General features: G+C 46.4%; 1 protein-coding gene across 8 annotated transcripts in view; it reads left to right on the plus strand.

Annotated features, from left to right (window-relative positions):
* Positions 1 to 16,522, plus strand: part of LIMS1 (LIM zinc finger domain containing 1) — a 143,522-nt gene that overhangs the window by 99,359 nt on the left and 27,641 nt on the right. For all 8 annotated transcript variants that reach the window (XM_054010622.1, XM_054010586.1, XM_054010604.1 and 5 more), the window contains one exon: positions 14,298 to 14,364. In XM_054010622.1, coding sequence (XP_053866597.1) covers positions 14,298 to 14,364 — 67 coding nt within the window. The remainder of the gene's footprint in view (positions 1 to 14,297; positions 14,365 to 16,522) is intronic.

Here is a 16,522-nt window from a genome sequence, read left to right on the forward strand (position 1 = left end):
TGTGTGCAGTGTGCCACCAGCACCCGACTCCTCCCGTCGCCGGTGCCGAAGAAGGAGGCAAAGAAACGCTCACCAGCACCAAGCAAGAAGGCCCAATGGTCATCTGGTAAAGGGACCGTGCCTGTCCGCCAGCCTTCTCCGGAGCAGCACGAGTGTGCCTCTGTGGCTGGGGCTCTTAGCCCTCTTAAAGGTCTGTCACTGACTCTGGTGAGCAGTATGGGATCCACAACCCTGCCTGCACTGTCATCATCCCAAGCCCAGGCACAGAGAGAGAGCATAGGTCTCCACCTGCTCCTATAACATCTCTGGTGCCGCAGGACCAGGCTAAGGCTCCCCGAGAGGGCAAGCAATCCCGTGGCAGGTCACAGGTGCGCTGCCGATCGCCCAGACTCTCCCCCCAGTCGCCAAGATGTTATTTCCCAGTGCGGGGTTGATGCTCCCCATATTATGACTGACGCTGTTCGCCCTCTCGCCGATCTGTGTCTAGATGTTGGTCTTAGTCGCTGGCACCATGGGACCGCTCCCCCTCGTGTTACCGGTGTCTGTGGTACCGTTCCCCGTGATGCTGATCTCCCCAGCACCTGGACCATTCTCCCCGTTATAACCATCGGTCGCTTACACCTGGTCAGCGCTCACCGGTAGCCACGACCAGCAAACAGACCCAGGCGTCGACGGCTCCTTCCTTGTCGCGGAAAGTGGTTCCTCTGGCATGGAGGCCCAGTTCAGCCCATTGCCCTGGTCTCTGCGATGGGATTGGGCACCGGAAACTGCTTTACCACAACTCCACAGCACTGCAGTGGCAGCAAGGCCAGTGGCCAACACAGTGGCCGTATTGGGGAGCATGGGGCGTTCCGGTGATGACGATGCCCCCTTTGCAGAGTGCTTCAGTGGCCACGTCGGAGCAGAGATCGACAAAACTGCACCCGGTACTGGAAGCTTGCTCTGAGGTCAGGGGGGAGGATCTGGTGCCCACCCCCAAACCTCCCTCTCCAGTATCTGCCGAGCCCTCAGAGTCTCCACTGGCGGCCAGGGCTGCCTCCTCTTCCCTGGACAAGGAGGTTGCGGGACCTTCCAGGGTCAGCCCCCCAGATGACTTTAAAGAACACCAAGCCCCTGTCAGGCGGGTGGCCGAGAACTTGGAGCTGGAAGTGCAGGAGATGGCGGAGCTGGAGGACACCCTTTTCAATGTCCTCTCGGCCTCCACGTCTGCCTGGATCGCTCTACCTGTACACAGTGAGGTCCTCAAGATTGCTAAGGCTCTGTGGCAGACCACCCACCTCTAAATGGGCCGAGAAAAAGTACTTTGGGCCAGCCAAAGGTTTTGAGTACTTGTATACCCACCCTCCCCCAGGCTCACTAGTGGTGTTGGTGGCCAGCGAAAAGGACAAGCAGGTCCTCTCCGCCTCTACCCCCAAGAACAAAGAAGCCAAGAAACTTGATTTGTTTGGCAGAAAAATGTTTTCAACAGCCAGCTTACAATTCCAGGTGGCGAACCATCAAGCCCTGTTGGGCTGATACAATTTTAACCCCTGGGACAGCCTCCAGAAGTTCCAGGACTCCCTTCCTCAGGGTCAGACTCAGGAGTTTGGCACCCTGGTAGAGGAAGGGACTGTGGCAGCCAGATGCTCCCTGCAAATGGCATGGGATTCAGCAGCGAGGCTGATCGCGTCGGCGGTGGTTATGTGACACAGCTCTTGGCTCCAAACGGTGGGCCTCTCCCAGAAGATGCAGGCCTCAATTCAGGATCTCCCCTTGGATGGAGTTGGACTCTTCTCCGATCAAACAGACACCAGGCTACACGGGTAGAAGGACACTAAGGCTACCCTTCGCTCGTTGAGCATGCATGTCCCTCAGTCTGCCAGAAAGCTGGTCCTGGACATAGTAGCCCAGGGCTACACCTTGCAGTTTGTGGATATCCCTCCTTCCCGCCCCCCTGCTTCCCTGTCCCTCATCAAGGACCCCTCTCACGAGCAACTCCTGGTTCAGGAGGTCAACAAGCTCCTGCATTTGGGGGTGGTGGAGGCGGTTCCTCGGAACATGGAAGGAAGAGGATTCTACTCTCAATACTTCCTAATTCCAAAGGCCAAGGGAGGCCTCAGACCCATCCTGGACCTGCATGGCCTCAACAAGCCTCTCAGGTTGAAATTCTGCATGGTCTCCCTGGCTTCCATTATCCCCTCCCTGGATCTGGGGAACTGGTACGCTGCTCTTGACTTGAAGGACGCTTATGTTAGAAGAGAACAGGCTGACCCAGAGGTGGATTTGAGTAGATGGGCTTCTTTATTGCGATACTTGTTCCCCTTGACCCAATGGTCGAGTAAGCACTGAGTTAATTACCTCACACTCTTTCATCTAAGTTAGTATGTAAATACCCACATTTACTACAAAAACCCTTATTGAGTAATATGAACGCCCATACAATGAATATTAATAGCTATACACTGAATATAATTATCCCTGCCCCTGATTACTGCTTACAGTATTAGCATATTCTACAGACAATTTTTACTTTGAAGATACATTTATTTGCTATAATTGCAGCCACAAATTCCCTTGATCAGCAATTCACAGGGAAGGGAGGAAGGGGCCATGACCCTGAGCTCGTTTGTGGATCTGGGAAAGGAAGGGAGTGGGAGATAACACTGCTTTACACAAAAAGGTATCCTTTAGATCCCCACCTTCCTTATGCAGCTGCAAGGCTTATCAATCCTTAACAAGGAGAAGGGAGGGGAGAGGGGTAGCACTTCATCTATCAAGGGAAGAGATGGTGCCTGCCCACGCCTTCCTCCCTAATACCATGCTAGCGGTTATCCAGGTCTTTACTTAACCCTTACATACCCAAACAACTTACTTCCATGTCTCCATATTCCCAGGACATAGACAGTTCCTGCATTTCATAGTGGCAGGGTGCCACTTCCAGTTCATGGTACCATCCTTTGGCCTTTTCTAGCCTCCAGGGTGTTCACGAAATGTGTGGTGCCAATAGAGGCTTACCTCAGACATCGGGGGGTCCTGATCTTTCCATACCTCGACGACTGGCTCATCAAGGGCAGGTCTCTGGAACAGGTGTGGAGAAGCCTCAATCTGGTACGCTCCACCTGCAATGACCTGGGTCCGTTAATAAATACAGAAAAGTCCACATTAATGCCTGTCCAGCGCATAGAGTTTATCATAGCAGTTCTCGATTCCATGCAGGCCAGGGCCTTCCTTCCGGAAGCACGCTTTCAGGCCATGGTGGATCTCATTGCCCACGTGAGGAGATATCCGATCACCAGGACACACACATTCCTGTGGTGGCTGGGCCACATGGCAGCATGCACGCACATGGTCAGTCACTCCCGGCTTCATCTGCGACCCCTGCAGACGTGGCTAGCAACGGTCCTCTCGTCCTTAAACTGGTGGCTAGACCCCAAGTCAGTGCTGCAGAGCGTTCCCTTTGTATCCCCATCACCATCGCTCACCCTGGTCTTGGATGCGTCAGATCTGGGCTGGGGAGCCCACCTGGGCGAGCTCAGCACCCAAGGTCGCTGGATGCAGCACGACTTAGCTCTTTGTACCAACGTCAGGGACCTCAAAGCGGTGTGCCTGGCCTGTCAGGCATTTTTGTCTCACCTGAAAGGCAAGGTGGTGCAGATCCTCACGGACAACACGGCCGCGATGTTATTACATCAACAGGCAGGGCGGCATCAGGTCCTCGGCCCTGTGTCAAGAGACGCTCAGCCTCTGGGACCTTTGTGTGCAGAACGCCATCCACCTGGTGGCCGCTCACTTACTTGGAACCAGGAACATCCTGGCAGATCGCCTCAGCAGGACCGTCTCCTCTCGCCATGAGTGGTCCCTCCATCCGGAGGTGGTCAACCTGATCTTCCGATGGTGGAGGATTCCCAAGGTGGACCTGTTTGTGTCCAGGCAGAACAGGAAGTGCCACGTATTGTGCTCCCTATATGGCGGGGACAAGGGTTCCCTGTCGGATGCCTTCCTGATCCCATGGTCGGGAGCGCTGATGTACGCCTTTCTGCCGGTGCTGCTTATCCACAGAGTCCTGCTAAAGGTGAAGCAAGACAGAATGTGGGTCATTCTCATTGCCCTGGCATGGCCTCACCAGCACTGGTTCGGCACGCTGCTGAGTCTTTTGGTGGCTGACCCGTTGCAGTTACTTCCCCGTCCGGATCTGCTATCCCAGGACCACGGCAATCTGCTGCACCTGAACCTGGTGTCACTGCACCTGACAGTGTGGCTGCTCTGTGGTGAAGCACAGACAAGCGAGAGTACTCCACCGCGGTCCAACAGTCCTGCTGTGCAGCAGGAAGCTTTCCACCAGGACTACCTATGTGGCAAAGTGGAAGCGCTTCGCATGTTGGACCTTCGACAAACGCGTTCATCCTGAGGTGGCCTCGTTGCAGAACATCCTGGACTATTTGCTGCATCTAAAACTCTAGGGCTTGTCGCTGTCTTTGGTCAAGGCGCACCTGGCGGCCATTTCTGCATTCCACCTTCTGCTTCAGGGTAGGTCTGTCTTCGGCCATCCCATGATGGTGCGATTCCTGAAAGGTCTAGAGTGCCTGTACCTGCATGTCCGAGACCCGGTTCCCTCATGGGACCTGAATCTGGTGCTCTTGAAGCTCATTGGCCCTCCTTTTGAACCCCTAGCTTCCTGCTCCTTTCCTGGAAGGTGTCCTCCTTGGTCGCTATGACATTGGCATGGCGGGTGCCCGAGATCAGGGCACTCATGTCGGAGCCGCCCTATACGGTTTTCTACAAGGACATGGTCCGGCTACATCCGCATCCAGCTTTTCTGCCCAAGGTTGTTTCCCGGTTCCACACAGGCCAGGACATTTACTTGCCCGTCCTCTGTCCAAAGCCGCACGCATCAGATGAGGAGCACAGGTTGCATGCAATGGACGTCAGACGGGCACTGGCCTTCTACGTGGATAGAACATGGCTGTTCCGTAAGTCAACACAGTTTGTTGCTGTCACGGTCAGGATCAAGGGCTGCCCGGTGTCAGCCCGGAGAATTTCATCTTGGATCACGGCGTGCATCCACTACTGCTATGACCTGGCGAAAGTGCACCTGCCAGCGATTGTGATGGCTCATTCCGCTAGCGTGCAGGTGTCTTCAGCAGCCTTCCTGGCGCAGGTGCCAATCTAAGAGATCTGTCTGGCTGCCTCCTGGTCATCCGTTCATATTTTCATGTCACACTACGCACTGACTCAACAGGCACGAGACGACGCTGGCTTTTAATAAAAAAAAAAATATACGGAGCTGGAAGGGACCCTGAAAGGTCATCGAGTCCAGCCCCCTGCCTTCGCTAGCAGGACCAAGTACTTATTTTTGCCCTAGATCCCTAAGTGGCCCCCTCAAGGATTGAACTCACAACCCTGGGTTTAGCAGGCCAATGCTCAAACCACTGAGCTATCCCTCCCCCCTTTTGCAGAGCTGTACTACAAGCTGCACGATGGTGAACTCCGAGCCCATCTCCATTGATACTGCTTGTGAGTCACCTAGAATGGAATTGACATGAAAAAGCACTCGAAGAAGAAAAAATGGTTACATACCTTTCGTAACTGTTCTTCGAGATGTGTTGCTCATGGCCATTCCATTACCCCTCCTCCTGCCCCACTCTCGGAGTTGTCAGCAAGAAGGAATTGAGAGGGTGTGGGCTGGCATCACCTGATATACTGTGGCATGAGCGCGGCTCTATGGGATGGAATGGAGTTGAGCAACACATCTCGAAGAACAACAGTTACGAAAGGTAGGTAACTGTTTTTTCTAATTCTTTAATCATTCTCATAGCTCTTCTCTGACCCCTCTCAAATTTATCAACATCCTTCCTGAATTTTGGGCACCAGAACTGGACACAGTATTCCAGCAGTGGTTACACCAGTGCCAAATGAAGAAGTAAAATAACCTCTCTACTCCTACTTGAGACTTCTTTGTTTATGCCTCCCAGGATCACGTTAGCTCTTTTGGCCACAGCATCACACTGGGAGCTCGTGTTCAGCTCATTATCCACTATGACCCCAAATCTTTTTCAGAGTCATTGCTTCCCAGGTTAGCGTCCCCCATTCTATAAGTATGGCCTATGTTCTTTGTTCCGAGAAGTATACATTTACATTTGGACATATTAAAACACACATTGTTTGCTTGCACCCAGTTTAATTAGGCTGCAACTTTATTCACCTAAAATATCTGGGAGTATCTGTCAATAAATTGTACAGGGCAGGTTCATCATCCTTTCCTTACTCATTTCCACACAAGCCCAAACTTGGTTCCACCCATCCTGTTGCTGGGACCCCCACCATCCTGAGCCATGCCTCAGTTTCCCCAAAGGAGGTCCCTGATTTTGGCTGCTATCTTGACCTCAGCAAGCCTAAGCATATGCCTCACTTTCCCCATTTTGGTTACTAATTAATTACAGCTGGTGTATAGGCCACAAGTATTGTCAGTTTGTGCCTCAGTTTCCCCAGTTGCTGTTATGTGCAGAGGTGTTCACCATACCACATGCTGCCCCTCCATCCCCCACAGTGGTTCTCTCTTGATGGCCTTTGGACCCTGTCCCTATTACTGTCTCTGAGTTGGCTCAACGGTGTTTGAGCTGTAATATTCTGCCTGCTAGGAAAATCCACACTCTGCAGGATGCTGCCTGTCGCCCATCCCACACCTCTCCATTGCCTGCAGAGTGCTAGTGGGGTTGCTTGCCCACCCCTTAATGTTCGGATTCTAGGACCTGGGGAATCCCAGGAAAGAGATTCCAAACATTGGGAATGTCCCTGTACTTCCCCTATTCTCCTTTCTGCCCCACCAGCCACCCTGTCTTCACTGACCTTCCCCCCGAAGAGGGGCTGCACAGCTCTGTGGCAGGAAAAGCACAGCCAGCCATTCATAGCTGTCCCCTGTAAAACGCCTTGCCTCTCCCAAGATGTTCTGCCACATCAAAGCAATGAAAGTGATTGGAGAAGGTGAAGGAATGGATTGTTCCTCCCTCATCTACCTCTTATCTGAATTACCCCATCTTTCAAAAAAATTCAGTTTGAGAAATGGGACATTTTATTTTTCTGAACTGGTTTGTCTCTCACCTATGGTGATATTGCTGGGGGCTTTGCATTAGTTTTTGCTCATTTTCTGCATTGATGTTTAACTAAACGGGGAAACAGAGTTCAGGAGAGTGGAATAAAGAGTCATTCAAAAAGTGGAAGCCAGATGAAATTACAAAGGATGAATATAAAAAAAACAACACAAGCATGTAGGGACAAAATTAGAAAGGCCAAGGCACAAAATGAGATTAAATTAGTGAGGGACAGAAAAGGTAAGGGGAACATTTTACAAATACATTATAATCAAGAGAAAGACCAAGGACTGAGTAGGCCCAGTGCTCAATGAGGAGGGAAAGACAATAAAAGAAAACACAGCAATGGCCAAAGTGTTAAATGCCTTTTTTCCCCTCCAGTTTTCACCAGTAAGGTTAGTGGCGATCAGATGTCTAACGTAGGCTATGTCTAGACTGGCAATTGAACGACAAAACTTGTCTTTCAGAGGTGTTAAACCCCACTCCCTCCCCTGCCCCCCGACAAAAGTTTTGCTGCAACAAGCGCCAGCGTGAACAGCGTGTTGTCAGCAGGAGCGCTCTCCTGCTGAGAACGCAAACGCTGCTCGTTGGGGGTAGAATATTTTTGCTGACAAACAGCAGCTACACTGCATGACTTTTAGCGGCATGACTGTGGCAAGACAGCCATGTCACTAAAAGCTGTGTAGTGTAGACATAGCCTTAGTGAACATCAGGGTAAATAGGGTAGGATCTGAGGCTAAAATAAGGAAACAACAAATTAAAAATTACTCGATCCTGGTCTACACTAGAAAATTAGGTCAGTGTAACTGTCAGTCAGGGGTGTGAAAAATCCACATCTGAGCAGCATAGTTAAGCTGACCTAAGTCCCTGAATAGACAGCGCTAGGTTGATAGAAGAATTCTTCCCTCCTAGCTACTGCCTCTCAGGGGGGCAGATTACCTATGCTAACAGAACAATCCCTCCCATTGGCGTAGATAGTGTCTGTGCTGAACACTGCAGCATTTTAAGTGTAGACAAGCCCTTAGACAACTTAGATGTCTTCAAGTCAGCAGGGCCTAATGAAATACTTTCCAGAAAACTTACAGAACTGGATGAAGAGATCTCTGAGCCATTAGTGATTATCCTTGAGAATTTGTGAAGGATGGGAAAAATCCCAGAGGACTGGGGAAGGGCGAATATAGTACCTGTGACGGGTTGGATCACAGAAACCCCCTTGGGAGCTGCCACCCGATGTGCAAAGACTACCCCTGCTTCTGTTTTCCCTGCCAGCTCAGGACTCCAGCACCCTGTCTTGCTGAGCCAGACACTCCTGTCTGGCTCCAACACAGACCCAGGGTCTGAATCACTTGTCCCAAAGCTGCAAGTTTACCTGAAAACAGCTCGCAGTAGCGTGCTTGTCTTTAGCACTCAGATGCCCAACTCCCAATGGGGTCTAAACCCAGATAAATCCGTTTTACCCTGCATAAAGCTTATGCAGGGCAAACTCATAAATTGTTCGCCCTCTATAACACTGATAGAGAGATATGCACAGTTGTTTGCTCCCCCAGGTATTAATACATACTCTGAGTAAATTACTAAATAAAAAGTGATTTTATTAAATACAGACAGTAGGATTTAAGTGGTTCAAAGTAGTAACAGACAGAACAAAGTAAGTCACCAAGCAAAATAAAATAAAATGCGCAAATCTATGCCTAATCAAACTAAATACAGATAATCTCACCCTCAGAGATGTTTCAGTAAGTTTTTCTCAGACTGGACACCTTCCAGGCCTGGGCACAATTCTTTCCCCTGGTACAGCTCTTGTTGCAGCTCAGGTGGTAGCTAGGGGATTCTTCATGATGGCTTCTCTCCTCTTCCTCTCTCTCTTCTCTTCCCCCCTTTATATATCTTTTGCATAAGGCGGGAACTCTTTGTCTCTCTGGGTTTCCACCCCCCCTCACTGGAAAAGCACCAGGTTAAAGATGGATTCCAGTTCAGGTGACATGATCACATGTCACTGCAAGACTTCATTACTCACTTGCCAGCACACACATATACAGGAAGACTCACAGGTAAATACAGCCATCTGCAGACAATGGGAGTCATCAAGATTCCAAACCATCATTAATGGTCCACACTTTACACAATTACAATAGGCCCTCAGAGTTACATTTTATATTTCTAGTTTTAGATACAAGAGTGGTACATTTATACAAATCAGATGATCACATTCAGTAGATTATAAGCTTTGGAATGATACCTTACAAGAGACCTTTTGCATGAGGCATATCCCAGTTACTTACATTCACTTATTACCGTATTTTCTCTAAAACTATCTCAGTTACATTATATTGACTTATTATCAAGTTTTTTATAAAACCATATAGACTGCACAACGTCACAGTACCTATCTATAAAAAGAAGAATAAGGACATCCCAGGGAATTACAGACCAGTTAGCTTACCTTTGGTGCCTGGAAAGATAATGTAGCAAATAATCAATCAATCAGTTTGTAAGGAACTAGACGATAAGGTGATAAGTGACAGCCAACATGGATTTGTCAAGAATGAATCATGTCAAACCAACCTAATATGCTTCTTTGACAGGGTAACAAGCCTGGCGGATCGGGGGAGGCAGTAGAGGTGATAGATCTCAACTTTAGTAAGACTTTTGATACTGTCTCACATGACCTTCTCATAAGAAAATTAGGGATATATAGCCTAGACAAACCTATTGTGAGGTGTGTGCCCAACTAGTTGGAAAACCATCATCAGAGAGTAGTTATCAAAGGTTTACAGTCAAGCTGGAAGAGCATATCGAGTAGGATTCCTTAGGGATCTGTCCTGGATCTGGTTCTATTCAGTGTCTTCATAAGTGATTTGGATAATGGCCTAGAGAGTACACTTACAAAATTTGCGGACGATACCAAGCTGGGAAGGGTTGCAAGTGCTACCTCTATCCTCCAGAGCTTGGAGGAGAGGATTAGAATTCAAAATGATCTGGACAAACTGGAGAAATGATCTGAAATAAAAGGACATATGTAAAGTACTCCACTTAAGAAGGAATAATCAACTGTAGAACTACAAAATGGAAAATGACTGCCTAGATAAGAAATGGCTCTGGAGGTTATAATGGATTATAAACTAAATATGAATCAACAGTGCAATGCTGTTGCAAAAAAAGTGAACATTATTCTGGGATGTATTAGCAGGAATGTTGTAAGCATGACACAAGAAGTAAGTCTTCCACTCTACTCAGCACTGATAAGGCCTCACCTGGAGTACTAGGTCCAGTTCTGGACTCCACACTTTAGAAAAGATGTGGCAAAATTGGAGAAAGTTCAGAAGAAAGCAACAAAAAATGATTAAAGGTCTAGGAAAGATTGAAAGAAATGGGTTGGTTTAGAATGGAGAAGAGAAGACTGAGAGGGAACAGGATAACAGTCTTCAAGTATGTAAAAGGTTCTTATAAAGAGGAGGGTGATAAATTGTTCTCCTTATCTGCTGAGGACAGGACAAGTATTAATGGGCTTAAATTGCAACAAGGGAAATTTAGGTTTGATATTAGGAAAAACTTCCTAACTGTCAGGGTAGTTAAGTACTGGAGCAAATTACCAAGGGGGGTTTTGGAATCTTCATCATTGGAGGTTTTTAAGAACAGGTTAGACAAACCCCTGTCAGGTGTCCAGATGATACTTAGTCCTGTCTCAGTGCAGGGGACTGGACTAGATGGTCTATTGAGGTCCCTTCTAGACCTACATTTTTATGATTATGAATGGGAGTTCTCGTGGAATGTCTCCAATTACTAACAGTTGAGAAGTCTCCCACCTCTGCCTCTCTTGGCCTCAGACTGCAGTTTTCTCAACTTGTCACCAGGATGCTTATCAATACATTTATATGCTCAGGAGATAGATTCTTAGGCACTGCATGTACTGATATAGCTACACTTGGGCAAACCAGAGTAGGTGGATGCATTTCACTGGTGTGTGTGGGGCTTGTGTGGGTGCAGCTCACCCTGGCTTGAATCCAGGATGAGACACACTGGTGCACACCCTGTACTACACCAATGTAGCACTCTTACAACTGGATGTTTACACCGGTGTTGCAGTATTGGTTAGCGCTACCAATGCAAAAAATCCTGTACAAAAAAGGCCTTCCAAAGCATTTTCCCCAGGTTTATTCACATTTTCTGTAAGATTACAGCAACTCCTGCAAAGTACAGGAGCAAAGATTCTTACCCAATCCAGATTCCAAGAATACATCATCTGGGGTGGGGGTGGGCGTGGCTGGGCTCTGAAGGGTTAGGGGGTGTGAGTGTCTGGCTTGGGGGGGGGAGGGGCATGGGTGGGCTCTGGGGGAGAGGAGTGTGAGTCCCTGCCCTCCCGGCTGAGCTCTGGGGAGGAGGGGGCAGAGAAACAAGAACTGGGTTGTTATAGGGGTTTCTTTAGCTCTCCACTCCTGGGGGAATTTTTGTGTGTGTCTATCTTGTTACAGACATACTTGCTGACAAGTATTTTGAAATAAATTATCAAAATAATTGAAACCGGTGTGATTATATAGTGTTGTTTTGACAAATACAATTTGTAGAATTTTTAATTTTTTGGCACAGAATTCCCACAGGAGTACTTGATACACTTGTTTTCCATCAGCTTAGCAATTTTCCTGATCTAACTAATCTGAATAAAAATTAGTCCAAATGGAAACCCCAGATCCAGACATTTTTTGCTTTGGATTCTGATCTACACTTTGCAGTTCCAGTGCACCTCCAGTTTTATACCATAATCTGACAACAGTATGTTCTGTATACACACTGCAAGGAGTTTTATAGCATGTATCAATGCATAGCCATGTACTAATAACATCATAACAATCAACCTATACTAAGAGTTTTGGTGCCAATATAACCAAAGGACAATGAAACATAACCCTAAAACACTGATATCAATCTGCAGAATTGAGAGTGGTAGCCGTGTTAGTCTGTATCAGCAAAAATAATGAGGAGTCCTTGTGGCACCTTAGAGACTAACAAATTTATTTGGGCATAAGCTTTCGTGGGCTAAAACCCACTTCATCAGATGCATAAAGTGAAAAATACTGGAGCAGGTAGAAATACATGAAAAGATGGGGGTTGCTTTACCAAGTGTGAGGTCAGTCTAATGAGATAAATCAATTAACAGCAGGATACCAAGGGAGGAAAAATAACTTTTGAAGTGGTAAGAGAGGCCCATTACAGACAGTTGACAAGAAGATGTGAGTAGGGAGAAATTAGTATTGGGGAAATTAAGTTTAGGTTTTCTAATGACCCAACCACTCCCAGTCTTTATTCAGTAACTTCAAGTGAACATGAACACACATGCTTAAAGAACAGGAGTACTTGTGGCACCTTAGAGACTAACAAATTTATTAGAACATAAGCTTTCGTAGTCCACGAAAGCTTATGCTCTAATAAATTTGTTAGTCTCTAAGGTGCCACAAGTACTCCTGTTCTTTTTGCGGATACAGACTAACACGGCTGCTACTCTGACACATGCTTAGTAATGCCTGTCACGTCAGTCATTACTCTTCCCTTTAGTGTGGTAACACTATAATCAGAAAAACTATTTTCTCACATGGCTCCTTTTCATGTCTGCTCCTGTAGGACATGGGGCTAGTACAGATAGGGCGGAGTTGTGAGGAAAGGACATATGGAAGTTCTGTCCCCCTGCAGAAGAAGTAGAAAAAAATCCCTCGTAGGTGCTCAAGGAGGAGGGCCTGCATTTTAAGAAGATTATGAATGTTGCTTGGATAACAATTTATGATTTTGCTAAATCAGGCACAAGCGTTGGAGAGTTTTGCTTCTGATGTGTGGGTTTTTTTTTTTTTGTTTTTTTTTTTTTTAATATTTAGCAGCCTGTGGCAGGGCCAGAGGATGCTGCTGCAATTAACATTACAAACTTAATTATTATTTATATTAGAGTAGTACCTGGAGGCCTCTCTCAGTATGGGTGGTGTTTAGCAGAAACAGTCTTAAGGAGAGGGTCCTTGAAGGAAGACTTTTTACTGTATATCTTTTTAGTAAATTATTAAAGACCTGGAGATTTGCAACTAGTTAGTGATTATTTTGAGATAAGATTTTCTACCTGGAAACTTGTGATTCTTGGAACTCCTGTATATGTCTTAAAAATGTGTATTGTGGGATTAGTTACCAGGGATTGAGGGTTTTCGCTGCTAGGTAAACAGTAGAATCAGCCACAGGGTACCGCAGAAGTGGGCTAAAAATAGATTAAAACAAACAACATGCCTGCTTGACACAATCAAAAGAGAAGGAAAACCAGTTCAGCCTACATAGATTTGCGTGCAGTGGCACTGATTCCCAAACAGAGTTAACGTGTATAGATAGAGCTCCATTGTATCACTCAATAACACAAAACAGGAAGCGTTCAGATTTCATACTCTCATATGTTCATGTCCAAATCCTTTCCAACTCTTATATGTAATCTGTTTTATAGCATTACTTTGTATGTCATTACAGAGTGTCTGGCACATTTGATTTGTGCTAACATCAGACAGATTGGACGATTCACTGTAGAACACTGGCTTTCCATTCCTAGTGACCCCAGTGAAGTTCAGCATGAGAACTAAGCTTGGGATCTCATGTTGATAGCGGAGAGCAATCTGCATCATAAAACCGCCACCCTGCTAGACAGTTCAGTGTGACTCACCCTGCTCTATAATGATTCACAAAGATAAAAATTCTCTGATCCTTAGAGCGGGAGACTACTCTTTCAAACACCAGTGACCTTTTATTTCCTCGTATTTTCCCACCACCACATATATACAGCTTTATACAGTTCGCTATCAGGCAGGTAGCCCCTTGGGGAACAGCTTGCTCTTACAGCTAGCTGGGAGCAACAGGTCCTCACTTTCCTGTTCCTCTCCTCCTACTTCCTTCCTGCTAGTTTAATAGGCCTCCTCCATCAAGCTCACAGGTGTCTCTCCTTTAGGGCTTTAATCAGCCACAGCCTGTCAGCTCCAATCTCTTCCCCTTACTGGATGCTGAGCTAGCAAGCTTAGAGCTAACGGGGACTGAGTCAGTGCCTTTTGGCCAGCACCCTGTTACAGTAAGGTCTCATCTTTGTTATAGCCGAGTCATCTTTTACAATTTAATTGCATCTGGGAATAATACAGTATTGTGATGGTATGTATATTATTGTTGTGAAATGTGAAGTACACTTTTTATTCCTCTAACTTCCAATTTGTTTCCCATTTATAGTTCGAAGGAAGGAAGTATTGTGAACATGATTTTCAGATGCTTTTTGCCCCTTGCTGTCATCAGTGTGGTAAGTTTTATTGCAGGGGTAGTATTTCATACTGATCATCCAGTGTAAATTCAACATATAACCTTGTAAAGAATGTAATTCTTGTGAACATTCCCTGTGATGGTAGGTATGCAGCCTCATGCAATTGGGCACATGATAATCCAGAGTGAAAATCCAGAGTGAAATAGACTTCAGAACATTTTGGAAATAACCAAAGGATTTATTCAAATAAAGAGAAGCAGGCAGTAGGGCTTAAAAGATGGATGAATTAATTCAGATGATTAGTGATTTAGCATTTGATTCAGTTAACACTTTAAGGCCTTCATGAGCTTTTGATATGATGTAACAAAAAAGAAAAAAAGTTCTCGTGCAGCTAAAACTTTCAGACAAGCTCCCATCAGCTCCTGTTTCAATTACTGTAACCACTTCATAATTTGTCTCCTCAAGACCTACATTGTCCTACTCCAATCTGTACAAAGTAAGATAATCTTCCTTGCCAATCTCATGAAAACACTGGGTCCCCCTTCTCTACTGCATCAAATTCAACCCTTTTAAGCTTCAAGCCACTTCTAAGGCCTTACGTAGCACTGACTCACCCAGTGCATTTGTTTCATCTCCATTTCAATGAAAATACCCTTTGTGACGGGTTGAACCCCTGGGATAGCACCTGGTGTGTTGGGGCACCACTGAGTCAGACTATTCTGTCAGCCTGAGTCCCCTTTACCTGGCCTTGCTGGGCTAGGCTCCCCAGCCTTTTCCAGCCAAGCACACAGGCAGGACCACACCCAGCTGCACAGAGAGCCAGAGATCCGCTCTGGGAAGGCTCAGCTTAGGGGACTATTCACCCAGTATAGCACCCAGATGTCCCTTTCTCCCCCCCCCCTCCCCCGGCGGAGTACAAACCCAAAATTATATGAAATTCGCCTCTTTTCTCACTGTGGAGGAGGGTGTACACAACTTCTCGCACCCTCCAGTTACAAATCATATAAACTGGGTTATCTTATAAACCACTATAACAGGTGTATTTTAAGTAGTTAAGGAGGTAGCAGACAGAACAGGGTAGATTACTAAGAAAATAAAACAGCACGCAAACTAAGCTTAATACACTAAAGAAACTTGTTACATGTAAGTTGTCACCCTAAATACGGTTCTAATAATCTTCTTCACAGGCCAGAAGCCCTTCCAGCCTGGGTTCTTTCCCCCAGTTCAGTCTTAGTTGTTCCCAGCAGTCATCTTGGGTGGAGTAGCAGGGGAGAACTGAGGACCCAGATTACCTCACTCCCTACCCTTAAATAGGATTTGCATAAGGTGGGAGTCCTTTGTTTCCTAGTTTGACCACCTCTTCCTTTACAGTGGAAAGTGACAAAGAAGTCCCAGGTAATGTTTTAGTATCAGGTGACAAGACCGCCTGATTCTGTGGGGCCCCTGTAGTCATTCTTCACAGGCTGACCCACATGTTCACAGGAAGACTAAGCTTTTTTACAGTCCATTGTTCTTGTTGATGGGCCATCCGCCCTGTCTGGCTTTTCCATTGTTGTACCTGAAGTGTTGGCAGTGGGCGTCACCCAAAGTAGCCTAGTTGAAATACAAATGCATAGTCAATATTCCTAATTTCAGATACAGAAATGATACATGCATATAAATAGGATAATCACATTCAGTAAATATAACCTTTCCAATGATATTTCACGAGCCATCTTGCATAAAGTATATCTCAGTTATGTCATATTCATATCAAGCATATTTTCATAAAGAATATGGAATGACACATCACACCCTTATTACCTGCTCCTCCCATAATCATTTTTCAGCTTTCTTCAACCCTGTCCTGTGCATGGAATGCCTTTCCTGAACTGGTCTGAAAAGTCACTCCCCTCCCCTCATTTAAATCTCTCCTGAAGCCCCATTGTTTCCTTGACATCCACAGGAAGCTACTTATTTCACTTATTTATCTTATGTGTGAACTGCTTATTTGTATGAAGGGAAGAGGTTGAATGCTGGCAGAGAGGGGCTTATGGACACTAGATCTAAAGCTAGGGATTACTGTGGGCATAGTGGGTTGAATGGTGGAGGGAAGATGCGGGAAGGAGTTTAGTGTGTATAACTCAAACAAAAACACAAACATATGACTAACTAGACGGACGATGTAGTTCAATGTTTCTGTAGGCCAAGCACATTG

Source organism: Malaclemys terrapin, chromosome 1, assembly GCF_027887155.1.
Source record: "Malaclemys terrapin pileata isolate rMalTer1 chromosome 1, rMalTer1.hap1, whole genome shotgun sequence".
NCBI classification, from domain to species: domain Eukaryota; kingdom Metazoa; phylum Chordata; order Testudines; family Emydidae; genus Malaclemys; species Malaclemys terrapin.